This window comes from Scophthalmus maximus, chromosome 8 (genome assembly GCF_022379125.1).
Source record: "Scophthalmus maximus strain ysfricsl-2021 chromosome 8, ASM2237912v1, whole genome shotgun sequence".
NCBI lineage: Eukaryota > Metazoa > Chordata > Actinopteri > Pleuronectiformes > Scophthalmidae > Scophthalmus > Scophthalmus maximus.
Genome location: NC_061522.1, coordinates 17,801,138 through 17,828,331, shown reverse-complemented (window position 1 = coordinate 17,828,331; position 27,194 = coordinate 17,801,138). Strand labels below are relative to the sequence as shown.

The 27,194-nt window shown below is 42.9% G+C and overlaps 4 protein-coding genes and 2 long non-coding RNA genes across 25 annotated transcripts in view; 3 read left to right on the top strand and 3 right to left on the bottom strand.

Moving 5' to 3' along the window:
- Positions 1–27: 27 nt before the first annotated feature.
- On the bottom strand, positions 28–4,268 carry si:dkey-93h22.7 (Fc receptor-like protein 5). Of its 4 annotated transcripts, none has more exons than XM_035638449.2 (13): positions 4,092–4,268; positions 3,976–4,002; positions 3,702–3,828; positions 3,445–3,620; positions 2,541–2,727; positions 2,065–2,168; positions 1,686–1,958; positions 1,285–1,590; positions 1,090–1,191; positions 971–998; positions 470–515; positions 263–344; positions 28–181 (listed from the first exon to the last, which is right to left on the bottom strand). In XM_035638449.2, exons 1-13 carry the CDS (start codon positions 4,120–4,122, stop codon positions 108–110), a joined length of 1,563 nt encoding a protein of 520 aa, XP_035494342.2. In that variant the 5' UTR covers positions 4,123–4,268; the 3' UTR covers positions 28–107. The 4 variants fall into 4 exon arrangements, with proteins under 4 accessions (XP_035494342.2, XP_035494344.2, XP_035494345.2 ...); XM_035638451.2 differs by having other exon boundaries at positions 977–998; XM_035638452.2 differs by having other exon boundaries at positions 276–344; positions 977–998.
- On the top strand, positions 92–3,452 carry LOC118313154. The gene is made up of 2 exons (XR_004794389.2): positions 92–363; positions 509–3,452. It is a non-coding gene; the product is annotated as an uncharacterized LOC118313154 (long non-coding RNA).
- A 92-nt stretch (positions 4,269–4,360) lies between the features above and the next one.
- On the bottom strand, positions 4,361–9,002 carry LOC118313145 (putative pregnancy-specific beta-1-glycoprotein 7). Of its 8 annotated transcripts, none has more exons than XM_035638443.2 (11): positions 8,880–9,002; positions 8,769–8,795; positions 8,259–8,540; positions 7,843–8,163; positions 6,624–6,896; positions 6,187–6,519; positions 5,781–5,834; positions 5,580–5,690; positions 5,453–5,477; positions 5,266–5,356; positions 4,361–4,607 (listed from the first exon to the last, which is right to left on the bottom strand). In XM_035638443.2, the coding sequence occupies exons 1-11, from the start codon at positions 8,917–8,919 to the stop codon at positions 4,587–4,589; spliced, it is 1,578 nt and encodes a 525-aa protein (XP_035494336.1). In that variant the 5' UTR covers positions 8,920–9,002; the 3' UTR covers positions 4,361–4,586. The 8 variants fall into 8 exon arrangements, 6 of the variants coding, with proteins under 6 accessions (XP_035494336.1, XP_035494340.1, XP_035494335.1 ...); XM_035638447.2 differs by having other exon boundaries at positions 6,624–6,854; XM_035638442.2 differs by having other exon boundaries at positions 6,624–6,941; positions 7,867–8,163.
- On the top strand, positions 5,561–9,706 carry LOC118313153. 4 transcript variants are annotated; one of them, XR_004794387.1, is made up of 6 exons: positions 5,561–5,745; positions 6,172–6,284; positions 6,376–6,571; positions 6,669–6,840; positions 8,307–8,490; positions 9,368–9,706. It is a non-coding gene; the product is annotated as an uncharacterized LOC118313153 (long non-coding RNA). The 4 variants fall into 4 exon arrangements; XR_004794386.2 differs by having other exon boundaries at positions 5,562–5,745; positions 6,669–6,826; positions 8,307–9,706; XR_004794388.1 differs by lacking the exon at positions 8,307–8,490 and having other exon boundaries at positions 5,562–5,745.
- tmc8 (transmembrane channel-like 8) lies at positions 9,339–19,573 on the bottom strand. Of its 5 annotated transcripts, XM_035638435.2 has the most exons (19): positions 19,454–19,573; positions 17,325–17,383; positions 15,940–16,139; positions 15,744–15,809; positions 14,982–15,246; positions 14,184–14,332; positions 13,935–14,069; positions 13,799–13,851; positions 13,562–13,701; positions 13,298–13,445; positions 12,325–12,489; positions 12,062–12,213; positions 11,676–11,751; positions 11,443–11,546; positions 11,092–11,278; positions 10,305–10,459; positions 10,048–10,191; positions 9,771–9,849; positions 9,339–9,599 (listed from the first exon to the last, which is right to left on the bottom strand). In XM_035638435.2, the coding sequence occupies exons 4-19, from the start codon at positions 15,784–15,786 to the stop codon at positions 9,432–9,434; spliced, it is 2,163 nt and encodes a 720-aa protein (XP_035494328.1). In that variant the 5' UTR covers positions 15,787–15,809; positions 15,940–16,139; positions 17,325–17,383; positions 19,454–19,573; the 3' UTR covers positions 9,339–9,431. The 5 variants fall into 5 exon arrangements, with proteins under 5 accessions (XP_035494328.1, XP_035494329.1, XP_047190072.1 ...); XM_035638436.2 differs by lacking the exon at positions 17,325–17,383 and having other exon boundaries at positions 19,454–19,572; XM_047334116.1 differs by lacking the exons at positions 17,325–17,383; positions 19,454–19,573 and adding an exon at positions 17,185–17,320.
- tmc6b (transmembrane channel-like 6b) overlaps positions 18,555–27,194 on the top strand; it is a 14,883-nt gene continuing 6,243 nt past the window's right edge. Inside the window, exons 1-7 of one of the 3 annotated variants that reach the window (XM_035638430.2) lie at positions 18,555–18,711; positions 24,100–24,282; positions 25,066–25,208; positions 25,766–25,930; positions 26,280–26,435; positions 26,552–26,660; positions 26,756–26,840. In XM_035638430.2, coding sequence (XP_035494323.2) covers positions 24,227–24,282; positions 25,066–25,208; positions 25,766–25,930; positions 26,280–26,435; positions 26,552–26,660; positions 26,756–26,840 — 714 coding nt within the window. In that variant the 5' untranslated portion in view covers positions 18,555–18,711; positions 24,100–24,226. Of the gene's footprint in view, positions 18,712–19,671; positions 19,805–23,310; positions 23,334–24,099; positions 24,283–25,065; positions 25,209–25,765; positions 25,931–26,279; positions 26,436–26,551; positions 26,661–26,755; positions 26,841–27,194 lie in introns of those variants that run through there. The other 2 variants (XM_035638431.2, XM_035638432.2) reach the window with 2 other exon arrangements.

The following is a 27,194-nucleotide window of genomic DNA, read 5'->3' as shown; positions in this document are numbered from 1 at the left end:
GCACTGGAAAAAAAAAAGACCCCGCAGCACATTGTGGGCAGATGTTTATTAAGGCACGACAAAATCTGTGTTAATATGGAGCAAACGATCTGAGTCCTCAAAGGGCCTCAAATGGTTCGTCCTCCAACGTCTTCCTGTGCTCCGCGATCCGGGGCCATTCGTCTGCAGAGGCCTCGGATGCCTGAGGAGGAGAAGACACCAGGGTTTTACACTTGTTTGTGTAACTGACTGACCGACTGGTTGCTGGATTTCGTGGGTTCACCTGATGCCCTCACCCGATCAAATTCATCCCCGCCGGTTGTCCTCCTCAACACATCAGCGTCCTCTTCGTACTCGGACAGATCCTGCAAGAAGAGGCCACAGGTGAGTTCCGTGTCATAGTTAAGTATATACAAAAACAAAACATACACTGTGCGGTCAACGAGTGGGTGAAGCAGGCAATGATGCAGAAACAGCAATATTGACTGACCAGCTCGCCCTCGTACGCTACTGTTCTCTCCATCTCCAGGCCCAAGCTGAGAGGAGGAAACAGACAGATGTCACACATACAGACGTCCTCAGACAGGCCCCGGTTTGTCAACGGTGAAGTTAAAAAACATTTTTGACAGATCCACCGTGGGAAAGAAAAGGAATCCTCTTAATTCCTACGGATGACACCGAGGGCCTTTGGGAGTGTTGTTTTGAGTATTCTTTCCTCAACTACAACCAAATGTGCATATGAACTCTTTTTCTCCTCCACATTTAACCCCCAAAAAGTGTTTTTAAACTCTTTTCAGACAGAAGACTGATTGTAAGCTGCATCAGAGACCGATTGTTCCTTTGTCATCAGCACCTGCCTCCCATCTATGCGTGTCATTTCTGGAAACTTGCCATTCATTTATTTTAATGGCAGGTGGTGCGTAAACCGTCAACACATAACTACTTCATTTTTCAAGGTATCAGAACTAAACAGAGAAATACTGTGACTCACAGAGACCTCTCTCCGTACTGCCTTCGCCCTGGAAGAAGATTAAAAAACATTATTTGTCAGTAGGGATAACATCAGACGAATACGGAATTCTAAAATCTTCGAAAAATATGTTATCTTACTGTACACGACTCCGAGCCCACAACAAACAGAGACCAGGAGAATTAGGGCTGTGAAACATCCAAAGACAGTTGCTACTACCGGGACCGGGAGACGGTTCAGCACTGTGGAAGCAGGAGGAAGAAGAAGAATGAATCCCGTCTATCACCTGTTACAAACATGTTTTACTAAAGCAAACAGTAATGAACCACCTGTACCTTCTTTATCCAGATATCGCTTCCTGCTGCTTATTGCGGTGGTGTTGTCAAAGCTGTCAGACACTTCACAACGGTACGTCCCAGCGCTGCTCCTCCCGACAGACAGCAGGAGAATTGATTGCTCTGGCGGCTGGTTGGCGACGTAGTAGAAGCTCCCTCGATCACGTAGCAGGGTTTTGTTCTGGAACCACCGGTACCGTGGATGAGAGCCCTTTGCCACCCTGCAGTAGAGTCTCAGGCCGACCACGGCAAAGTTCTCTCCTACGTCGTAGTCGTAGTGCATGGTCACAGGCCCACCGACTGAGACTGAAGGAGACATCATGGATGAGCAAAGGCAGACATTACAAAAGAAGAAGTGTGCATCACAGTGTCATGTCAGCAAATTCAAACAATACACATACCAACTTCTAAGGGCAACCACTGACTGTGAGCGACCGGGCCCCCGTTGTTTGCCTCGCACCGGAGCTCGCCCAAGTACTGACCCAAGAACAGCGGCAATTTAAATGCGACGCCTCTGTCTTGGCTCGTCATACTGCCAACCAATTCCGTCCTGTTGTAGAGTGTAAAGGTCACAGGTGGAGTCCCTGCTGATGACTGACAGGTGACCGCGGCAGAATAGTTCTGGGACTCCTCCTTCAACACGGTGAAGGAGATGTCAGGGGCCGACACCACATCTGAGGGAACAAAATGTGAGAGGATGTTATTTTGTATGAGAGAGAGCTCATGTCAAATCTATGAAACGTGACCCTGAACGTTTATTCGCCACACAAGACAGTTGACCTTTGACTATAATTTCAACATCAGAGCTTCTGGAGGTGAAGACTGCGTCTTTGAAGTGGTTGGTCGCCACACACACGTAGGAGCCGCTGTCTTCTGACGTGGTTCTGAGGGTGACACAATTATTATTTCAGTTACTTTTCTGATTCCTTGTTCGGATCTTTATTAGAGAGTGTGGGACATATGTTTGTTGAGGGAGATTATTCCTTATCTCTGCGACTACTACGAAGAAGTAACGTTCAATCAATCCTGCTGTACTCCCTGTCAACCTCTCAGTATCGCCATAGCAACCACCAACATCTTAGCAATCACCTGGTACCCTCCCTGGTGTTACGTATACACCGCCACAGAACAGAATAGTGAAAAAGATAATTGAATAGATTGTTCAACTGCTCACGACACCATGGAAGGTGCCATAGCAACCACCTAGTAACACAGCAGCGGCTGCCCATGGAGTGTCTGACTGAGACTCTACTGACCTGTTGAGCAAGAGGTGGTTACCCGAGGGAAGAAGACCAGGAGACTGAGCGATGAGCCGACCATTCAGCAGCCATTTGTAGGACACGTAATTTCCGGCAGTAAGTTTGCAGAGTAGCTCCAGTTTGTCCCCCTCAAAGAACTCCACTGGACCCGAACGCACAACGATCTGTGAGCCATTAACTGGCTCTGCAGGACAAACGGCAACAGACTGAGACCCTGATCTTATTTCAAACCAACAGCAATTGGTTGCAAAAGTGGAAAAACCTCTTACCTAAATAATCTAGTTCTGGTTCTAGGAATACTGTCCAAACATGATTTTTTTCTGAGTTTTTTATTTAGTTACATTTTATTTTATTTGGCGGTGCTAGCACTGTGGTTCTATGGACAGTAATGTTGTTCTGTCAGTCTTTTGGTTTAGAGTTAAATATCTTATTCAAGAATATTACTTAGATTGTAGTGAAATTTGGTACAAAGGGTGGAGGTTCGTACAGGAGGAATTCTGCTCCCTGGCTGATCCCTTAACGTTTCATTTGCTGCCATCATCAGGTCAAAATTTCAACTTATACTTTTGTGTGCGTGTTAAAGAGAGATAACACTCGTGTCATGGGTAAACATTTTGGTTTGTGAGCAAATATTTGCTATACTAATAAACATCAGCTGTACTTTTAATTTAATACATTGGGTTTTGTTACAGTTGCTCCAACCAGGAATAGAAATATATATATAGACCTAAAATAATGATGATAATAAAGAGTATATTTATATTAATACTAATAGGTAAATGTGATCTTGATGCACACCTGAAACTTTATATTAACATGACTTTAGAGAAATGTGTTCTTGCAGATTTCAATGTGAACAGTGATCTATGTTACTGTAGCCCCTGGTAATAAAGAGACTCACCAACAACCTTCAGGTAGTGAGAGATGCTGGCGGTGGGCTGTATGTTGGAGTTGTTCTGTGCTCTGGCCACACACTCCAGGCTGCCGTCGTGGGAAGGTCTGATCACCAAGTTGAAGGCTCCAGCTTCCCCGGACAGGGAGGTGGATTCACCCAACCACTTGCTATTGTTACCCTTCCTGGAAAAGGTTGACGATTTTTTTTACCGTTAACCTAATGTGTTTTATTATCATGGTTAAATTTGATGTATTGATACCCACTTGAATAACTGCAGCAGAATGAATTCATTCTTTTGGTGTTTTGGCATTTGACATTTGAATATGACAATGTCTCCCACCAACGCCTCTGAAGGGCCGAAGAGTCGTGGAATCCCCAGATATGTCTGATCTATCCAAAAATAATTAATAAATACACACACGGAACAAAACAAAAATGCGCAAGCACTCAACAGAAATATTGATAAGCCCCATAATATTCCATAATCATGTCTTATATTGTCTATGCACACACAGTCAAACAATACATTTAACTTACTGCCGTCCTTGCTACAGTGGCACAACCCTGCAGAGAGGAGGAAGAAATCAAATATTTAACAAGTTTCAACCTGTGCGACGTTGAGTGTACGGTGGGGTTTGTGTTGATTAGCTCACCCAGCATGACCACAAAAAGGAAAGCAAACATTCTTAAAGAATATCTATGCTACACTGTGCAATGGAGGAGCTTTGACAGTTTTGATCGGAGGGTTGAAGCACAGTGGGAGAAGAAACGCGCACACACACACACACACACACACACACACATACACACACAACACAGAAATGTGCAAATAACTGATAGCATTACACTACACCTCCCTCACGTAACCTCCCTCTCGTGCCATAAGTGTGTTGTGTAGTCCAGCAAAAAAACGACATCAACATTTGAAAGTTGAATTTTTAATGGGGAAAAAACAACGATGACAGTATACAGTAGTTATGCTGAAAAAATGTCACCTCTGAACTGAATCGCCCAGTTTCTTAAGCAACTTGACATATGAACAAATGCAGTGCAAACCAAAAAAAATGCAGCTGAACTGAAATTATGGCAATTTGCACAAAGAGGTGATGAAATAGAGGATTTGAGAGGTGCAGGATCTTCCTCTTGTGTCATACTGTGATCTCTCGGGTCTGAAACAGAGAGACAGATATTACAGTATGTCTCAGGATTGTTTTTTTCTTAAGGTTTAAGAGTAAACACTTTATGCATGTAATACATATACTTCTATAAGGTCAAGGAGCTTTATCATTTTGTATGTCAAGGGTACATATTTTTCCCAATAATTTCATCAGGTGATTCCTAAAGAAATCTATGTAAATTTGAAAAGAGTAGATTAAGATAAATAGTTAGATTAATCTGGAGAGAAAGTGCATAAATGTTGAAAATGTGAAATGTCTACAGGTAATGGATAAGAAATGTAGAGTTAACAATAACAAATAGTGAATTAATTTAAACTCTAGTTTAAACAGAGAGGTTCTCTTAAGGAAGTACCTATTTTCTCTAACGATTTATTTTTTATCATTGATAAATTACGAGAAAATAAAACGGTAAGTGTACCAAATAAACATGATGCCCAGTTTCCATATAACTAGTATCAGATGATGCAGTCTTTTCAAGGAACTTGACTGTGAATTTACATATCAGGTTCTCTATAAAAAATGAGAAGAATCTAAGGGGCCAGTAGAGAAAAGGTAGTTACGAGACAGTATGTCATCATTTCACAGATTTAAAATCATTTTGTCTATGTGCATTGTTTTGGACTGTTTTGTCCTTGTAAGGCCTGTATACCTGACTCAGGACGTCACTGTTTGTAGAGGTGGTTTGGGCCTGCTTGTCTCTCAAATGGGACGCGGGTGCAGACAGAGGAAGCGCATCAGAACTGATGTGAGAAGGTACAAACATTGTTGAACTGGGTTATATCACTAAAGTACCACTAAAAGCTTAACTTTCTTAGGTCCACTGAGATCAAGCTTACATTGTCGTAGCAATTTGGGCATGAGCTGGAAAAGAAGTGAGAGGTGGAGACACAAGAACGTTTAGCATATCAATCACATGCTTCCTGTCAGTGGATTTCTCCTTCACACATACACAGACACACGCACCGTGGTTGAGGGCAAACATCCTGTAAACACAGGCTACGCCAACTGCCAACATGAGCAGGAGGAAGCAGCAGAACGCGATGCTGATCGCCTCTGTGGTGGTGATGAAAAGCTCTGTGGAAGAGAGGGGACAAGGCCGGTGAATCACGACACACTGTAGAGTGAGCATGTAAGTCATTCAAATATACAATATGTGCTTTTTACTTGGTGGCGTTTCAGTAGGAGATGTTGCCCGAGGCATGGAGTTAAGGTTCCTGTCTGATTGAAAGTAAAAAGAAATACGAGTACTGAAAGAGTACAGAGGCGCCACACAAAGAGGACATTCATTAAGAGGATGTTTGAGGAATAGTTCTAACATTTTGGTAATATCCTATTTTGCATTCTTGCCGAGAGCCTTATGACAAAGCTGATGCCGCCCTCATACCTGTGTGTTAAATATTACACTAAGTCAGTAGCCAGTTACCTCAGCTTAGCATAAACAATAGAAACAGGAGGAACAGGTAGCCTGGCTCTGTCCAAAGGTGACCACATCTGTCTAAAACTAAAGTGTAAGTGTCAAACTGTTCCACTGAGACTACTTTCAATTCCCACCAAGTCTTGATCTTGTCACCTGTGACTCGGACCAGCACAGCGACACTCTCCACCCAGGGCCCAGAGTCATCGTAGCTGTCCCGGACCCTGCAGCGGTAATACCCAGTCTCCTCTGAGGTGAGCATAGTGAGGACAAGGCTGTGTCTACGGTTGGCGAGGGCAAAGTGAGGCTGGACGGGCTGAAACTGGGTGTCCGCATGTGTCTCAGGAAGAAGGACAGAGTCGTTCAAAAGCCAGGAGATGTAAGGGAAGGTTCCTCTGCTGAACAGACAGCTCAGACTGGCGGCGGCCAGCCTGGAGTCGGCTCTGTAGAAATACTCCACCTCCACTTTCACATCACCTCCAACCGGCACTGGACAAACAGGGTGGAGAGAGAAAGATCAATGAAGAGGGGGAGATCACAGGTAGGGAATCACAGACAGACACAACCCCTCCACACGTATGTGTAGCTCATACCCACTTCCAGAGTCACAGGTTCACTCATCAACTCCTGTATCTCAGTTTTCACCCGACATCGCGCCACGCCCATATCCAGCCCAGGTACCATGGCGACAGGGAACCAAGCGACGAGGGATTCAGTCGCTGTGACGGAGTCAATTTCCTTGTCATCCACTGAAAGAGAGAAGTTGACCGGCGGACTCCCTCTTGATGACCAGCAGGTGACGTTGCCACGGTAACCGTCTCCCTCTTTGAAGATGGAGAAAGAGATCTTCGGCTTTGATACATACGCTGGTGGAGGTATAACAAGGGGAGAAGATGGGGACAGATATGATACTGAAATGGAAAAAAATAGGAACAAAGATTTCAGGCAGCTTAATATTAATCTTGGAGTTGTTTGTCATGGTTTGTTTTAAACCCCTTACTTCCAACTAAGGTAATTCATAATGCTACAGGATATATGATATTTTAGAATGTAGTGAACTTCCAACTGGCAGAAACGGTTTACTCTGAGGTGGACAGTTTCACTCGACATCAGTACCAAATGGGCCAAAGGTTCCAAACTGTGGAGGATGTTGTAGCAATATATGAATAACCATGATTTTGGGAATAAGATGAACAATTCCCAAATGTCCTCATAATGAGGACCATATGGTATATTTTCAAAAAGAGGTGACATAATAATTAGGGTCTAAATGCTCCATGTGGTAAAAGATGTCTAGTGTTACTAGTTTAAAAATCGTGTGAATGTGTTTCCATCCAAACCACAGTGAAAATGCTAACATGCCGATGTTCAGCAGGTGCAATCTTTACCATGGTCAAATCTTTGCTAAGCATGTTAGCATACTAACATATGGTATATAAAACACACAGTATCAAGGCTGCTACTTAAAACTAAATTAAATTCAAAACCAAATCAAAATTTTTACCTAATGTCTGCGCTTGTTAAAATGTTAGGGAATCACCAAAACTACCACAGTTCATCCTGAGGTGCACATGACTGTTTGTTCCAGATTGCATGGCAATCCAACAAATAGTTTTTGACAGATTAGCCACAGACTCACCAAAGTCAGTGCGATTCTTCCTCTGGGAACCATGAATGTCTGAACCAAATTTAATGCAAATCCACTATTTTAGTCTGGACCAAAGTGGTGGGATTACGACCAACATGGTCAAAAACAACTATGAACTATTCAGTACATCCACCTTCTAGTAAGTTCTCAGCGTACTGTGTTACCTTTATAATTTTGTTGATTTGTACCTTTGACTTTGACCTTGACCTCTGTGCTGCCTGAAAACCTCCTGGTGTCATGAACCATGGACCAAGCCATGCAAGAATAGTGCCCAGCATGCTCAGGAGTCACCTCTGCCATCACTAACTCGTTCCCAGTGAGGTGGAAAGGGGGAGAGGTTAAAGATATTACTTCCTTCCTGTTGAAAAACCAGGTGTAGGACAGGTGGGAGCCCTTTGTGACGTTGCATTTCAGGACGATGCGTGACCCCTCGTATGCGACTGGAGGGAAGGGTTCAGAAGTCACTCTGGTATTTGATGCTGGAGCTAGGTGTGAGGGAATGACAGATAACGGTTAGGGCGGAACACTACGAGGTTAAGTTTGGGCATGTTTTTAAACTGAACCAGTGTCTGGTACTCACTGACTACGCTCAGCTTGATGATGTTGCTGACCCCCGTGCTTCCTTCAGTCGTCGCCTTGCAGCGGTATGATCCCTCGGATGTTGCGGCGACCTTCAGAAAGAACGATGCAGGTTGGTCTCCTTGGAGATCAGTTCCTGTGGCAATCGGGACACCACCATCCCCCATCAGCTCATAGGTGATTGGCGGAGAGGAGTCGGATACAATACACCGGAAAGCCACCCTCGAGCTGAGGTAGGCCATGTGAGGGCCAGTCAGGACTGGGTGAAGGTCGATTGACCCACCTAAAGAAAGACATGAAATAGTAGAAATAGTTTGACTCCACCTCTGAAATATAACTGTTACACATTTTAATTAGACTAGGGGTAGATAAAGCCACTGAATTTCTACTTTTCCCAAGGAGTGTTATCAGATCAAAGATTTATTTCTTTACCTTTCTTTAGTACGTATTATATATAAGGACAAACAAAAGATCTCAGAAAACTGAACTCAGTACCTCAAGCACCACTTACTTATGTTGATGAACAAACTTGCCAGAGCTGAAAGGAAAATCAACAACACATTGCAGTAAGAATATTGGTCCATTCAATATATATATTTTAAATAGAATTTTGCTAACTCACCCAAAATTGGCGCGAAATTAAGAGTCTGTAGATTCTTCATAACAGTGCTGTTTTAATCTTTGACATGCTTTCTCTAGCTTGGTTGTCTGTGTGTGTATGCATGAATCCATGTGTGTGTGTGTGTCAGGGATAGGGGTGTTACACATGTGTTGCGAGTAGATAATATATTAGGCCACGTGTTTGGTACATTTGAGACAAATAATGTTTTAAAAAATGCACAAACCACACAGGTTTTATGGAGCATGTAGAAGTGGACATTTTGGAACATAATTAGAAATATTGTTTTCATTCTTCATTTACACTGAAAAACATGGAACCAGACTTAACACACTCAACCACCAACGTGACATAATCCTCACAATTTACACAAATAAACACATCACATGAAATAAGAGAACTCTATTTGCTGTAAAACATAACATTTGTACATCATGTAACTGTAAAAGAGAGAGTTCATCAGTCTTTTTACTTTCTTTCTTTATTTACAGGCAGCTCCAGGCTTTATTATTGAGTGAAAGTCTGTGGACTGAAAGGCCTGATGGCTCGGGCACTTTAATCGGCTTCATTTTCTGGAGGAGGAGGAGGCGGGCGGCTCGTCTTGCCAGCGACTGATGGCGCCGCGTCCTCTCTGAAGGATGCAGAACGCAACCTGCGGAGTTCCCTCTGAAGTCTGAGCATTGTGGTGTGCTGTCTCACCAGGAAACGCTTATCTGAACTACTCTGTGAGGGAGGAACACATACAGATTTTTACACACAACATGCACACACACAGTAGAAAAGCATGACACACTCGTAGACCCCAGAATAAATCAGCCATGTGTAACTCATTTTTTTGTCTTCTTTCTAATTTCTAATTTCCAGGTATGTGAGTTGTTCAATGATGTGTCCCACCGTAACCAGCATGTCTTCCAGTCTCAAAATGGCCCTCTGATTGACTCGTCCCCGTGACACATAGGAGGTTAGGATTATGCTGAAGGAACATAAAGTGTTTTCTTGTCACATTCAAAGAGCAGCAGATCCGTTCAGAGTACTGCACGTCTACTTAACATGTACATAAGGAGCTTCTACTGTAGTTCCTTCACTCTACGGTTGAAAAAGCATTAACTGATAAAGTCACAACACTGCAAATACAGAGCTGGGTTTTTTCTCATTCAAGTTGTATACTTACATTTCAGTGAGTATGAGTGGCACTGCAAAGGCCTCAGAGGCCATGTAGCGGAGAACGCTCTGTGCGAGGCTGGGTAGACTGTCCACACACACTCCTGTCACATTATATAAGGTTTCTCCATTTCCAAATGGGCCGCAGGAGGACCTGGAGAGCAAACAGAAGTGTGCAACAAACAAAAGTAAAAAGTGGTCAGTATTGGACGCAATACTATTCTCTGGCAAAATTATAGAGTTATAGAGTTACAGTAAAAAGAGTACATTTTGTCCACGGTGACTTCTTCCTGAAGGAGGCTGAACCCCAAGGCGGCTGCAGCCATGAGGAGACCGAGCAGCAACATGAAGTGGAATAAAACTGAAGAACTGGTGGCTCGAAACATGCGTTGCTCTGCGACACAGCATCTCAGGACTGTGAACTGAGGACAGCGTTAGAAAGAGAGAGACATGGCCATTACTGGACACATGTTAAAATGTAACTGAGGGTCACAGCAGAGCAACAGACCGTAAACCAGGGCAAAGAGAGCCCTAACCCTTAACCCTAACACTAGGTAAAGAGCAATGAATAAAAACTGCATCGTTCGGGTGTTAAGCTGCAAAAAATAAACACAAAAATCAAACAATCTCTAGAATGTGACAAATATGTCAGTATACATTACAGTTGAATTTCATTATTTTGATTAATTTCCCTATTTGCATCGTCACCTACTGTATTTGAAGTTGGCGTTATTTGTTATTTGAGCTCATTAGTTGTGTTGTTATTGTATCATGTTAATTTTGTTTCTTTTGTTCTTCTGCATTTTTCCCAGTGAATAGTTTCTTCCTGTTTATTGCAATATATATATATATATATATATATATATATATATATATATATATATATATATATATATATATATTTAATCTATACTTCCCACTAAGATACAATATCTCTTCTGCTATGGAGTCCTGGTCAAGATGGGCAGCAATTAAACAAAGATAGTTTTATGCATAAGAAAGACAGTTGAATAGCTCATGTGTGATAGATGGTGACTGTCCTGTTCCTGACAACCTTTTTGATGTAGAACGTGGCCACCAGTGTGACGATTCCTATCAGAGGCAGCAGAGGGCAGTAGTAGATTCCCACCCAGGACACTGTCTGACTGTACACCAGATCCAACACATTGAAAGTGATCAGGAAGCTTTGTGTCCCTAACCGTCGAGCCAGCAAGGATGTTGGGTACTTCTCCTGCACCAGCCTGTCAGACAGAGGAAAGATGTGAGGTTCACGAGCCCTGAGGACTGAGAATCATCTTGCTGTGGAATCAGATCAGGAAAGACTTCACAGCATTGATCTTTTCCATCTTTCAAACCACAATGGTGTCAAAGACAGAAACAGGCTACCGATCTCGAGCAAACCTACTTCCTGGGGAATTCCAAAAGAAAGGTTTTGAAGAACATGGCGAGGAAATTGAAAATAGACAGCTTGCATATCTCTCTGCCAAACCGGTTTTCCTTGCACTGATGCTGTAAAGAAACACACAAATTAAAAAACTGGGTTAAATTCACCATCACACAGAGTGTGTCAGTCCTGAAAATGTAACATTAAAATCTAATGTCTCAATCTGAAGAACTTTGAAAAATCTCTCAACTTACTTGCTCAAGTGCCTTTGTCGTTTTGAAGAGGAAATATAAGTAGATCCCCAGTGAGGCCAGCTTCAAGAAGATGCTCCTGAAGAAAAGACAGAGTGGATCTATGCAGGTGTGTGTGTGTCTGTGTGAGGTGTGTGTGTGTGTGTCTGTGTGTGTGTGTGTGTGTGTGTGTGTGAGAGGTGTGTGTGTGTCTGTCTGTCTGTGTGTCTGTGTGTGTGTGTGTGTGTGTGTGTGTGTGTGTGAGGTGTGTGTGTGTGTGTGTGTGTGTGTGTGTGTGTGTGTGTGTGTGTGTGTGTGTGTGTGTGAGGTGTGTGTGTGTGTGTGTGTCTGTCTGTGTGTGTGTGTGTGTGTGTGTGTGTGTACAGTAGTTTTTCGTGCACCGAACTTACCTCACGATCGTGGTATTCACCTGCGTGGTGAGGGAGTAGTCTTCAAAAGACGAGATCTTACGGAAGATGTTAGGGAGGACCAGGTTGACAAAGGTGATGGTGATGGGAGCAAGATACTGGAGGAACAGACTGACAAACCAGCCGTGCCCGCACTAAGAAACACAGCCGGCAGTGGCAGACATCAATTTAAAAGGCTGTTCACCCAAACCAGGACACAAAAGTGGAACCACTAGACACATGCATATCGAGCGTCAAAGTCTCACCTCTTCCAGTGACGTCTCAGTGGCAAAGAAGATGAGGTAGAAGGCCCCGCCCAGCAGAGACACAACGAGCACATTCAGGATGAACCTGAGCAGGTAGAGACGCACCCTCTGTCCAAGTGTCCTCTTAGCCTCCCGCTGGGAGAAACTCTGCTCCTCCAGGAACAGCTGAGGACACACAGACAGAAAGACTTGAACAAACCTTAGGACTGCACTCTATCTTTAGCCAGATAGTTTTTAGGAAAAAGGGAGAAATCCTTCATAATGTTGAAAAGTCTTCAAGTGCCTCATATGAAACATAAACCTCAGACTAAAAACAGTGGGACACCTACTGTACTGGAGAGGTGTCTAAACTTAAGGCAGGAGCTTTATAGAGGTAACATTTATAGTCATCTTAGGCTACAATGAGTTTTCTACATTTGGATTTCCGGTTTGCTCTCTACAAAAAGATTTACATTTAAAACCACTTATCCATACATTTGAACATACTGGGACACACTAAATGTCCTCATCTGAGATAAATAGTCACTTCCCTATTTGGTCAGCCATCCATAGATGCTGCTGTACTGATAATCCTGTTAATATATATTTTTTCAAGTTGTAAAATTGTGAATCATCACTTTAAGTATTTTATTCATCCAGGAAGGATTTTAAATGATTAAGATTTGCACTCTGTAACCAGTTTATTAGGTTCCCCTGACTAATAACAATACAACGGGCTAATACAACAATCCCGCAATAACTCCTTCATCCATTCATTATTTTTAGCGGCGAAACTTTAACTTCATGGTAATTTTAGAGGCTGAGCTTTGTGATGCCGTTGAGTAGTACTATGTTATAGTGAGATGTGTTTCAGATATTATGCCCTGGCCCCTGGATAAGTGTGTAGCATCTAGCCCGTTGCCGTGGTAAATGTAGCACCCGGTATGGGAGGATGGCATCATGTGTGTCGCTACTACATGTCCGCCCCAGGCACCTTGAGATCATTCCTGATGAAGCTCTGTTTGAGAGTCCCTGCAGCGGGGTCCTGGATGGTGAAGTCCCAGCCACGGAAGATCTTGTAGCTCACATTCACACTGTAGCGCTTCCCGAGCAGCCACGTGTGCTTTAAGCCGACTGTCATTCTGTCAGACAAAGTTCACATGTGAACACATCAATGTGAACACTGATGCTGTCTCATAAGATGCAACGAAAAATGACTACAGACAGTAGTGTTGGTGTGTTGTCACGGACGGCTGACCTGCGGACCACCATGGCGAGACTGAGGAAGAGGATGGTGAGGATTCCAGCAAAGTACAGCAGGGGTGTATGCAGGCATGGAAAATTCAAGGAACCACGTGTATAAAATCCATAGAAGACCGGAGATTGATTCAAATAGCTCTGTACAGTGGCGAGAAGAAAGATGAATGAGAAGAAATACATGAAAAAAACACTATAGTGTACACATACACACACACACACACACGCGCGCGCTTACCGATCCATTGAAGAATTGTAAAAATGAGTCTTTGCTTCCAAACCTCCAAGGTTCTGTTAAACACAAAGTCATTGGTGTAAGAGTCTGTATCTGGTTGTGTTAAATTTGCTGTAATCTGACATTACAAGTGACTCACTGCTGCTGTTGCCCCGGCCATAAAATGTTGTGGGCCCAAGGATATAGCCCCAGACAAGGGCACAGTGAAGAAGGTTCAAGTAAATCAAATATCTGAGGAAAACAAAATAAGCCTTCACGCCCACTCCAAACCTGCCTGGGAACAGATCAACCGTGAGCTTGAGAGTTATATTGTGCAATGACATGAGAGTTCATGGTGAAGTTACCAAGAAGTGTCAATACAAGCCCACATACTGCAGGCCTGTCTCACCTTCAATGACACGAAGAGTGCGCTTCCACGGCAACATGCCTGACAGAGATCCTCTCATCTGCGCCCACACCCTCTTCCTGTTAATGCTCTGGCTCCGTCTCCAGGACTCCCAATAACCAATATTGCTGATTTCCATCTGTCTCCTGACCCTAATAAACAGCATATAAATATTATTTGCATCGTAACATCTTAAACCCTAATCAAAAACAAAACAGCAGGCATATCATTTTTATGCCAGACAAGGATTTCAACATTCAGGTTTAGAGGCACACTCTTATCACTTAAAAAGTGGAAAGCCACTTTAACTCATCAGTAAAAATATGATGACAGAGTTTGCGCAGGATACAAGCCCGGATTTCAAAAACTGAACAAATAAATATTATTTGAAGGAGAAACTAAGCTGCAGCAGAAGAAACTAGAAGCTCTTTTCTAAGGTTGTTTTTACCAACAGATCTGAGGATTGATTATGTTGATAGGACATTTCTATTTGCTTTTCCATGTGACTTACTGTATACTTGACTATACTCAGGCCCTATGTATTGAAAGGCAATCATGTGAGAAGGAAACGTAACTGCAGCACCAACAAGTAAACTGGCCACCATGCATGGACATATACAGCCTTTAACTTGGGGACAAAATAGGCATTAGTTTTACTGGTGCACAAGCCAAAAAAGATTTGAAAGCAATTTAGGACAAAACAGAATATTGTATTATGTGAATGAAATGATAAGAGACTCTCGTTTCTATTTCAATTTCTGTCAAAATAAGCTTGAAAGAGTGTAAAATTAACTCTCCCACCTGGCACCTCGCTTCGCCTCAATACACATGGCCAGGTTCCTGAGTGGCTGCAGAGACGCCTTGTCCCTGGGTGCTCTGGTCCACGGGTGGCCATCGCTGCGCTTCTCCCCCGGCTGAGGGCTGCCCCGCTCGGCCTCGCAGACTCCCAAAACACCCTGTCTGCTCCGCCCGGGCCGGCAAGCCTGGATGCTGGGCAGCTGGTCAAATATCTCTGTCTGGTAGTACTCGCATGACTCAAGCGACAGGGTGGAATGAGGGCTTGCGTCTGTGGTGAGAAGGACAGGAGAAATTTCCTGACTATGACACAGGAACAAGGTTTACATACGAGGTGTTATACTGAGCTTTCGTCGCAGACTGTATTAATCGCTCCGTTAATAGTTCTCAGGGATATATTGGCAGAGACACGAAACGATGAACTGTAGCAAATCCTCACATTTGATCAGCTGGAATGAACAAGCAACAAGTATATCTGCTGGAAAAACAACTCAAATTATGAAAATTAATCTAGACAGATTAATTAGACAACTCAATCATTCCACTGCAGTATGTTTGATTTGTTTGTATATAATACACTACACAAGTGGATATAAAAATGTGACTGTGTTTAGCAAAGACCAGCAACTTCTACTTCTCACAAACAACAAAGCAATAGTGCTTCTTTTAGTAGCAAACCAAATGCAAAGGTACTGTATATATTTTTTCTGTAACCAACAGTGTTATCCCACACACATTCACGTATTATTTGTATTATTTTTTTGTTACCTGATAAGACGCTTGTGACGTTGACAGAGTGGTGCTCCTCCATTTTTTTCTCTCCCTGAACTTTCTCTTTAATAATAAAAAAAGACTCTTCTCAATTCAACTGGCAACAGTCAACAAACATCTCAACGCAAGGCACAACTTGCGATTCTAAAATCATTTCTGCAATCTGCACCAAAATGTGCTGCTTTCTGCTCACATCAATAATGTCCCCCGGGCAGCTGATCTGTAGTTTGTGTTGTTCCTCCGTGTTGGTGTGGCTCACTTTGACGCAGATGTCAGATCGGTCCTCATATAGACTGACTGAGACTGTGGCAGAGTTTGACAGCTCTCAGGAAATCACGTGGCAGGATGTCGACACAGGCGCTGCACTTGTAGCCTGTACTTAACTTCAGACTACTGTAAATGTTACACAGATAATGCAATTTTTCAGGATGTGTTTTCAGATGAGTTTGTCTATAATCCACTGGGGTATAACACTAAACACACATTCGATTTGAAATGACAAACTAGAGATTTCAATACTGAATATACTCAAGAATTAGTTAATGTGCGACAACCACAAATTAATGTTCCCTTAATGTCAAAACACCATCTATGGAATTGTCATCGTTTCTCAGAAATTCCACATAAACTACCATTTGCTTGAAGAAAGATGGACTTAACAGTATCTACACTGGGCAGTGTTTCATCATTTGGAAACTGCGTTTGAATGTAATGGACAGGATGATGAAACAGAAAGTATCTCTCCACCCACTTTCTTTACCGCAAGGACACTTGAGGTTTCTAGTCAGCACCATTTACATGAAGCAATGGTGACACTTCTTGTGCGCTACTTTGACAGGCTTGGTTTCAATTCTGCTGAGACGATAACACCTACTGAGAATTTATTCTTACGAAACCTAAGGATGCTTGTAAGAGGAGAAGGATTTCTCTTTACCTGCTTGTGTTGTTCAGTCTAGGTCAAGAGTAATTAGTTAGCTGTTTTGGTTGGGTATATAGTATTTCTATTTTTATCTCAGTTACCTTAGATCCCTTTTTCTCTTGTTTTATTTCTTGTTAAATTTTACCCTGGTGCTGCTACTCCTTTGTGCTGCTGTGTCAAATTTGACTTACCTCTACACGAGATGATAAGGTGCATCTTATTTTATCTTATGTACCAGTGAGCCAGCATGAACCACAACGCTGAAACTGAGGCAGCTCAATAGAATTCAGCCCCCATCAGTATTGTACTTTTCCTTCTGTAGCATGTCAAAATGTTAAGTGGAAAGGGACTTTTGAAAACTAGTTTACTAAATCAATGAATCCACACAATGTTCACACTGATCATTAATTAGCTTTTGCTTTAAACTGCTTTGTAAACAGCCATACTTAGTTTCCTAGTATATTTTTAGAGACAGCCGAGGTGTGAGGCCTTTTACTACGAAGCAGGATTTGTGGTTACCGAGGTAACTTCAGGTTTTACTCTGGGTTTTCCGTCCTGGTTCACTTCCTGCCGGGATAGATCACCATGGTAACTTGGCGATTCCAAATTAGCTACTCTGGAGCAGGTTAAGTTCCAGATAAGAGATCAAAGCCCCTCACCAGTCCAACTACTGACCAATCGGATCACTAGAAAACCAGAGTCATCATTCTACAGGATCCTGTCAATGACAAAAAAAGTTTAGAGCAAAGTGACAAATAATTAAGTGCAGCAGATATTCATAGATGAGTGGAATCGGTCTGGTTTTAAAACAGAACTTCTATTAAACAGAGGGAGAGTTTATCACACGAAATAAATACATAGACGCATTAATATCAGAGCTTCATTGGAGTTCATTACAGATTATTTGATTCCTGACAGAATCTCTGACAGTGTTTTACTTTCTTATTCACTGCAGAATAAAAATGATCCACACACTGATCAATATTTCTCATGATCATGAATGAACAGTTCGGTGTGATTGACCTCATCACACAATAACTTCTTCTCTCCTCTGCCTCAGCCTGACATCACTTCAGCTTCTCTTCATAGTTTGATCATTGTAAACTTAATTAATTCCTGTGCTTATTTACATATTTTAAGGCTGACTAAAAAAATGTAAAAATATTTTGAGTGGTTCTTTTCTGTTTTAGTTGTTTGATCATATGACCTTAATCTCATTATTTTCATTTCTTTGTAGAATGTCACTTTTACATGTTGCTTAAACAAAATCGACCTGCATGTAGCAGCATTTCTTTTCGTATCATATTAAAAACTTTAATCATGGATCTGAAGATGTCGCTTGTAATTTTTGCTGACCAACAATATCAGCTTCGAAGCACAGGTTATCCTGGATGGTCAATGTTAGGTTTAGTCAAACCAGATAACGAAAACATATCCTGGGTTTGTTGAACGCGCTTCGTAGACCACGCCCCAGGTGTGCGCAGGTGAGTTATGACAAAGGCCCCGGATGTACTGTTTGTATTGCCTTCTGAGGATTTAGCTCCTGCCGCCATCAGACTGGATCTGCTATGTGTCTACTTGTAATGAAGTTTTGTCAACTTTCAGAGGAGTTTGTAGATACTGTGACTCGCAACGAACCATTAGCGGCCTCGATAGATTGTAGAGTTTAGTGTAATTTCGGCCTTTTATACGAACATTGTCTGGACGGACCTGAATGGGACCGCGCCACGGGCACCAATTCTGTAGGGGTCAAAATGACTCTACCGCGTTATCGGTTAAGAACAATGCAAGTTCTCCCAATGTGGAAGGTGTCGCGCTATTTGAGAGTACGACGAATATTTCAAATGATAACACTGACTTTCTTCTGTGTTTGAAAACATTTGCCGCCGGCGTGTTTTAAAAAAAGGAAACCGCACACCCCTCTGAGCAAAGTGGTTTGTCCCGCCCGCTGCCCGTCTGCGCGTGCACGGTGCGATTGTGACTGACAGGTCGCGAGCGGCGGAGACTCCACAAGTTCTGCGACCGACCGACCGACCGAGCGAGCGGGTGAGTGAACGCCTCCGACCGGTTCGAATACTGAGTGTGCGGCGGCCGGTGTTCGTTGGGCTCGGGGCGGCGTCGTCGTCCCGAGCCCTGTCAACCCTCTCGTTTGTCAACTGTGTGGAACAAACTCTGGAAAACAGGTCGGACAAGTCCCCGTCGCCGACTAGCTACCGTCGGCCGACGGGGAACACGAGAACAGAGGTGTTGTGATTCAGGGCAACAGACGAGCGCGTCGCTCCGAGTGGTGTGAGTTTGTTCAGCACCGGAGTCTGCGGGAGTGACCCCTGACACAAGAGCGAGCTCGTGCAGTCTGTTGTGCAACCGCAGGGGGTTTGTTGTAGAGGCACTTTAACGGGGGGGGGGGGGGGCACATTAAAGTTCATCATGGCATAAAGAGATGGATCACTTTTGCCCCATCTGTGTTGTAGCACACGGCCTTCCAGTTTCTGTGATGTAACCAGCAGCAAACCTATAATTTGATGTGCCCCCCCCCCCCCCCCCGTGAAGGCGGACAGACGTGCAGTGTTGGCCCCTGTGTGTGCAACAACAGTGGGACTGTCAGCGTGCATCACAGGTCATTGGAAACACCTCTTCTCCTGTTTCCCCTTCACCCCCCCCCCATCCTTAGAAGCCTGTCATTATTCCCCGCAGTCCTCCCACTTTTCATCGTGTTTTCATTTTTTTGGGCACTCATGTCTTCACTTTGCTTCCTTTTTTGCCCTAGGCCGCAGACGTTCCCGGCCACCTTTATCTCTCTCTCCCTGTCCTCCGTCCGTCTCCTGCGTTTTCCCAGGCCAAGCTGCGAGTGTCCAGGCCACGTCAGGGTTTAGCTCTGGGTTTTCCGTCCCACGAAAGCTGGTTCTCGTCACACAGGGGTAGATCACCGTGGTAACTTGTGCTGAACAGCAAACCTGGGAGCAAAGACATCAAAGCCAGTCGCCAGTCCCAACTACTGACCAATCACACTCGCCAGTGTAGTCCTCCTCAATGGTGTCGCGAAGAAAACACTCATTTTCTCTTAAACAAGGCTGATTTCATACGGACTTGTGGCTCCTACAGGTGCATATACCATCGTTTCACAACCTCATAGCTCGCGGTAAGTCGACCTTGGATGGTTACGACATGGCTAATAATCAAATCGTTGATTCAGAATATGAATGGGATTTTCACTGCAGTGGGCTGTTGAGCTTTTGCTGTTCCTGACTTTTCACGCGTCCACTCTGGTTTTTAAAACAGTTTCTGATAAACAGAGGGAGAGTTTATCACACAAAATACATAGATAAATAGACTCGCTAATATAAGAGCCTGATTTGAATTCAATAAAGATTATTTGATTCCCGACAGAATCACTGACGACGTGTTACTTTCTTATTCTATCACTGCAGCTCGGAACAAATCGGGGAGACTGACCATATGTAGGAATACAAACGTAACACGATCATCGCTTGTAATTAACCACTCCGCCTCTTCCACATGTACGCGCTCGTTACCGGACAGGTAAAACCCAGGGTCGACTGAGACAGTTGATATGCAGCTTCGGAGCACAGGGGATCCAGGATGGCCAATGTAAGGCGGAGTCAAACCAGATAACGAAAACATATCCTGGGTTTGTTGAACTCGCTTCGTAGCACAGGCCCGGGTGCCGAAATACAAGTCCGTCTGCTGCCATGTTTACTGTGGCTTTGTGCCTCCCTGATCCCTCTGTTGGCTTTCGTCAGCACTGTGGGAACTGTTTCCCTTGCAGTTGTTGAGAGCTGTCGGGGTGGACAGATTCCTTTACACCCATATGCTTTGACCTCGTATCTGCTGATACCCGCCTCCGTTTCATCCTCTGTGTCAACACTGGCATGCGATGTAAGGCAGTGTTAGTCATTGTGATTAGAGTATGCTTCTCTTCTGTACTGTACATCCTGCAGCTCTTTTTTGTCTTTTGAAGCAAAAAATTGTTCTCCAATCCACTAGTAAGTTATCCAACTTAAAGGGGCAGTAAGTGATCTTAATCCGACACATTTTTGTAAAATTCAGCAAAAATTTCCTCACGTTCCGCTTGCTTCCGGTTCGGAATAATAATCCTGTTTTCTCGGCTCAGCCCCGGCTCTGTGAATTGAAAAGAAAACATCACTCCCCGACACCTTAAGTAGGCCTGCAATTTAAGATTCTTCTCATAATCGATTAATCTGTCGATTATTTTCTCGATTAATCGAATTAGTTGTTTGGTCCATAAAATGGTGAAAAATGTTGTTTTGTTTTGTCTACACACCAAAAAGATATTCAGTTAACTGTCGTAGAGGAGCAAAGAAACCAGAAAATATTCACATTTAAGAAGCTGAAATCAGATCATTTTGACCTTTTTTGCATAAAAACTACCTGAACCGATTAATCGATTAGCAAGATAGTTGGAGATTAATTCAGTAATCGATTACTAATCGATTAATCGATAGAATGTTGCATCTCTAATCTAAGAGAGGTGCTAGTGACTGACGCTACGACCCAGGTTTGTTTTTTTTCTGTTTCTATTTTATTTGGCAGTGGTGCAGCTCAACCCCTTGTGCTTGTGCTTGTCCCCCACCCACAATATCATCCCCAGCCCGTGAAGTCTCAGAGGACTGCTTCAGCATTAGTCATCACGTACACACATTAAAATAAGACGCACACAACAAGGCTGAACACTCACTGTAACCTAGACAATGACTTGGGACTTTCAGCTTTCCAGTGTTATACCGACATAATCACATTTTGCCCAAAAAAGATCAACTGAAAGGAATTATTGGAATTGGAAACAGACACTAAAGGAAATTATGATTCGCCTCAGGTAATGAGAAAAGTCTGTTTGAGGTAGAAGGAGAAAGAGCAGATGTGTGCAGTCGATTTTTCAGTCAGAGGGAATGAGCTCAAGAGGAGGATTAAGGTTCATGGTGGCAGAATGACATTTCTGAGCCATTCTGTCATTCAGTCAGCGTGTTGGCTGATATTCAGAGCTGCGCCCTGCTTCATGTACGCTGCTGATATCATATTCATATTCCGGACCAGAACCAGAAAAACTTCCACCCCAAGAAAGAATCCAGGTCTCTGGATTTACAAACATAATGCGTGTGTAATGCTTACAACTTGCTCTCACTGTATGTTGTTATTCAGTCAGTGCACTTTGCACAAGGCACTGACAGTAAACCGACAAATCCAGCTTGTACCTGTGATGTGGGGAATGTCTTTGTCTGTCTTCTTTGCAGCGAGTATGAGAGGACACTGTACTTTTCCTCGGACAGAAATGAGCTCAGTATTTCGTAAGCAAAAGTTCAGTTTAATGGGGATTTTTCTGACTTACTTATGAAACAAACTCTCTGAGTGTTAGTTGAATACTGAATTTATCTGGGTTCTGCTTAATAACTGGGTGTTTGTGAGATCATGTCGCAGCACTTGGGGAAATACCCGCAGCACTGGAGGTACAATCTTTGTTCCTTGGCTAAAGAAGTCCAAAGTTTGTTCTTGTTGTCTTTTCAATAAAAAGCTCCACAGATGTTTTCAATCCAAAGAATCACATCACTTTGACTGCGTTCTGTCGTGGGTGCATGTAAACAGGAAGTGTACACGACTTTTAGTGAAACCTTAGCAGAATTACAACAAGTTGTGTAGTCAGACCAGTTTTCCATCTCTGGATACATTTATTTGCATTAATTCCGGCGATTGAGAGAAGCAGCTAATTGATCCCACAGATAACCAGTTCAGATAATCCAGACTAAGCTGATCTTTTGGCATTATAACTTGTTTTATTGTCTCTCTAAATAATTGATAATGCAAAAAAATGTTCTTACAGAATTAGGTCCAAATGGTTGAGAACACATTTCCGTTATAAAAACTATAGTATTTTAATTTGAGTCAGTAGTTTCACTTATTACAATGTGGTTTTAAATTATTATGTTTTGTGACAATGTGCTGCATGGGATATTGATGATTTTTCTTCCATACCGTGCCAAATACAGTGTGTTTGAATAGGAAAAGATGGTGAATAGGTTTGGGAGATATTGATAAAACCCTCAATAATTGTATCAACTTTACTTTTTATTGTAATTCTGTTAATTTTTGATGATTATGGATCAAATAATCCAAGACAAATTGCTGTTTTTGACTAATCCAGGGATTTTTAAGGTATTTTACAAATCACTGTATTTTGTCAAATTAAAGCATAAATCTTTGTAGAAAAATACATTGTTTTCATAAGTTTCATATGAGTTCCGCTCATGGATTTGGCTTTATTAACCAAAATGGACTTACAAATCCAAAAGTACATGCATTAGAGTGAGCTGCAACAGTACAAACTGTAAGAAAAAATCTGATATATATATATATATATATATGTATATAGTCTCAAGATTTATTTCATGAATTGCTCATTCTAAAATTGAATCAAAACAAAGTAATCCATTTCATCAATACCATAATATATCCTTCATCTGCACCTCTTAACTGTGAGGTATATTGATGCATTTCCAGATCTTTATTTATTTTTATTTTATTTATTTTTTTCACAGCCGACTTTGATCCCAAAGAGCTGAATTTATTGCTGTTGGTTGTGTTTTATTTATCCACAGCTCTTCCCTCCTCTGTCAAGGCAGCGTTGGATAAATCTGGTAAAGAGGTTTTATTAGTCTCTAATGAATATCTGGATTCAATTGCCCTATATCCCAAACAGTCCACTACTTTCTTGTTTTTTTTAATGTCTGTGATAATGTTTTTAATAACCTCTGGACATGGCCTCTCCGGGGCTTTGATGAAAGTTTTATGTGCCATTGTTGCACATAACTGAGGGCTGATTTTTGGAGTGAAGTGCAGGCCTTTAAGATCGCACACAAACAAACAGGAAGCGACAAGCTTCCACGAAAATCCTCCACATGACACAATGACTGTTACCCTGAACAATGCATCACTCAGTCTCTGTCGATGAATATTCATTTCACTTGTGACACTGCACCATCTGACTCTGACCACAGTCCCCTTCAGAATAGGCGAAACAGAGGAGCTCTGAGAGGAGTCCGGACAAAATTACGTAATCCCTTATGACGAGTCAACTTCATGACAGAGATTGCCACCTCACAATTACCGTAAAAGGCCTGTGAATGTTGACACAGCATGCAAAGAACATTGACATTTTTATCCTTAATAGAGATCACGTATGAATCCACACTGTTATTGGGACCTTAGGCCGGAAATGGCGTAGTCAGTTGTCATGTTTACAGTCCACGAGGTTTGTTTCCTCAAAATGCAGTAAAGAAATGTGGGCAGGACAAGCAGTTACATGACTCGAGCGTTCAAATTCCAATGCAGTTTGCAGGCTTTTTTTTCTTTTCTTTTACCTGTGATTGGCTCATCGCCCTGTCTTTTTCCCGCCTCTCTCAGGTAGAGGAATAAACACCATGGTGGGAGTGGAGTGCACCTCTGAGCAGGTGAGGGTGTGACCCCTCAGTGATTTGGCCGACAGAGAGACGGACGGCGTGCCAGACTGTCGGGGTGGGGGAGAAGAAAAATGGCCCGACACGTTAACTTTGATCTGAACCACCCTCTCGTGGAAGCTGCGGTGGAGTGAGTGACATGTTTCTCCTGTTTTCCTGTTAACTGTTTTTTTGCGTTGCTGTCATGAGCCGTCTGCTCACGTAGCGATAGTAAACACGAAGGCCGTGAGGAGAGACGAGAGTTTGGGGAAAATGAGGAACAGCGGCGACAGAGTGAGCTGTGCTCTTTGATGTTTTGATAGACACTAAATGGGAAGGAAGATCCGATTGCGCTCTGTCCCAGGACCTTCATGTGGTGGTTTTTGTTTGTTTCTAACCATGTGACTTGTTTCTTACTTCTACACCATTGTCTCAAAGACTATTTGTTTTGTTGAACATGTGTGTGTTTGAATACAGTTTGCCCCTGTGAGAGAGTGAATGTTTCCATTTGAACACAGTACGGGCGTGATTGCTTCTGTCCTCTTCCTCTGCTGTCTTTGTAAAAGTGCTAAGTCAAAGGGAACTGGACATAATGTGTTTTTATTTTCTTCATGCTGTAAGAGAAAAAACAGTCGGTGCGGTTGGCTTTGGTTTCCAGTACATCTAGATAACACAGGAAGAGGGACACACAAGGCAATCTCGGCTATACTATTTACAATTGATTGAAAAATGACTTCATACACTCCTTCTTGGGTTGTTTGGTTACGGGTTTCCTCCCATGAGAGGGACTGAGTCATTGAGTTTGATCTGTAGGGGTTGTCAGTGGGCCACAGTCCCCAGAGCAGTCTGGTTCTGTATTGAAGTGTGTCTTTGAATCTATCACCCTGTTTCCTGTCATGGTGTCAGTCCTCATGTCCATTTGTCCTCCCGTCAGGAGCCCAGTGGACGAGGAAGGTGTTCATGACTCATTCAACCAGCTGATAGCGGAGCAGAGTCGGAACGGAGGACTGTCTGACGGACTGTGTGACGCCTACGAGCTGCAGCAGCTGCAGAGAGAACTGGACGAGGAGGGTCGAGGTACTGTGGGTTTTTAACGGCACACAGATGCATGTGAAGCATGTGGAAGGGTTGAATTTATACTAGAGCTGGGTATTATGTGATTCTAATATTAATATAATATATGAGACGGGTAGGTCCGGACAGCTGGTCCCATATTAGACCCGGGTCCTGGTCAACAAAATACCAATATTCCTTCAGCTGAGGTCAAACACTCAAAAACTTATCAGACCTTTTCACCTCTCCTTCTTTTGTTTTCAAATGATATATCTCATATATTATACTGTTATTTAATTTTCAGGTTGTAGGCACAGTAAGGGACATTCATTAGGCTGTCACTTAACACTTTTGTGTTTCTGCTTGATCAGCCAACAGAAGGTGGTCAAATAAATTTTGGTAAAACTTATTTTAGCCTTCAGTTACTTGCAATTTGTTTGTCTAGAAAGATCCAATAAGGGATTAGAAAGGATTTGACAAGTGGATTCATATTTCATCATATCTGATGTCTGGTGTTTGTCTTTCCCAGCAGAGACGATATTTTCATAGTCTTCTTCCTTTTTAAAATTGTTATTCCACAGATGATGTGCCCTACCTATCCAGCCCTGGTCAAGACTTTGGAGAAAGGGGGAAGACACAAAGAGAGGTTGGACGGGAAGATGATGAAAGGACAAACCCCCTCGTCGGTGAACGCTGGTCCACGGCCACCTTAAGGGTTTTGTCAGCCATGCCCAGTCGCACCATCGGTGGGTCCGGCAGAAGTGACGACACTGTTGCAGAGAGAGTCTGTCTAATTTTCTTAGCTGTGCCACATGATGCGTTTGTTGGTTTGCCTTTCAAAATAAGAAATAACTTGTCATCTTTCAGCAAGTCATTTAAATCTACATGTTACAGTTGGCTCACTCATGAAAATGTTTTTTTTCCTGTTTTAACTTACAGCGTTGTTGTAAAATCTTTCAGATTTTAGTGCTGATGCAGATACAGATTAGATATGCTAATCCCTGAAGGCATGTTTCCAACAATTCATGATTGACAGAGTTCCTGTGAATGGTGTTGATCCCATGTCTGATCAGTCTGATCCTTCTGCTCCGTCAGGCCGCAACAGGGGAGCCATCATCTCTCAATACTACAACAGGACCATGCAGCTGCGACGACACAAGCAGAGCAGACCCTCCATCCGAGACTTCTCCCGCTCTGCCAGACCGAGCATACGAGGCTACGGCATGGAGACAGACAGCCCTGACGCAGAGGGTGAGGTGGATCACTGGCCCTAATCTCAGACACGACAATATCATTTTTAATATCACACATTTGTGTGTGTGTATGCGTATAACGTCACTCCACTCATCACCCTGTGTGTGTTACAGATACAAAAAGGGAACGTTTGGTGAACAACCTGCAGAACCTGTCAGTGAGCGACAGAATCAGGATGCTGCAAGCAATGCCGCTCAGTGTGGCGGAGAAGAGTGAACTCAGGTTCATGTGGCCTTTGTTCTCAGTTATTCATATTTACATAACATGCGTTTTTGATCTATCAGTTTAAATTCCTCTCGTTGTTTCTCTGTCTACAGGAGGTTAACTTTACAAAAGGAGAGACGCACACGCTCTGGAAGTCAGATCCCCTGTTGCAGTCGACTCAAGTATTACATCATAATCGTAAGTCACCACCAGCAGCATCTGTCTTAAGTTCTACTTCTTGTATATTTCTTCCCAGACCCAAGACACAGACTCTGTCAAACACTGATGGATTTTGTAGATACAGTTTAAGGAGTTCTTCCTTAAATTGACATTCCACATATTTTAAAGTTTCAAAATCACCCTCTGCCTCCTCTACTTATGTTTTACACTCTTTTTGTTTGTGACTGAAAAATAACCTCTGCTCCTGAGGGACCCTATTTACTGAAGTGTGATATCATGTGAGACATAGCTGCAGCTCATAGAAGTAATGATAGATGAACTTGTCATAAGCACGTTAATGAGCAAGGATGAGACCACATTATAATCAGTGCT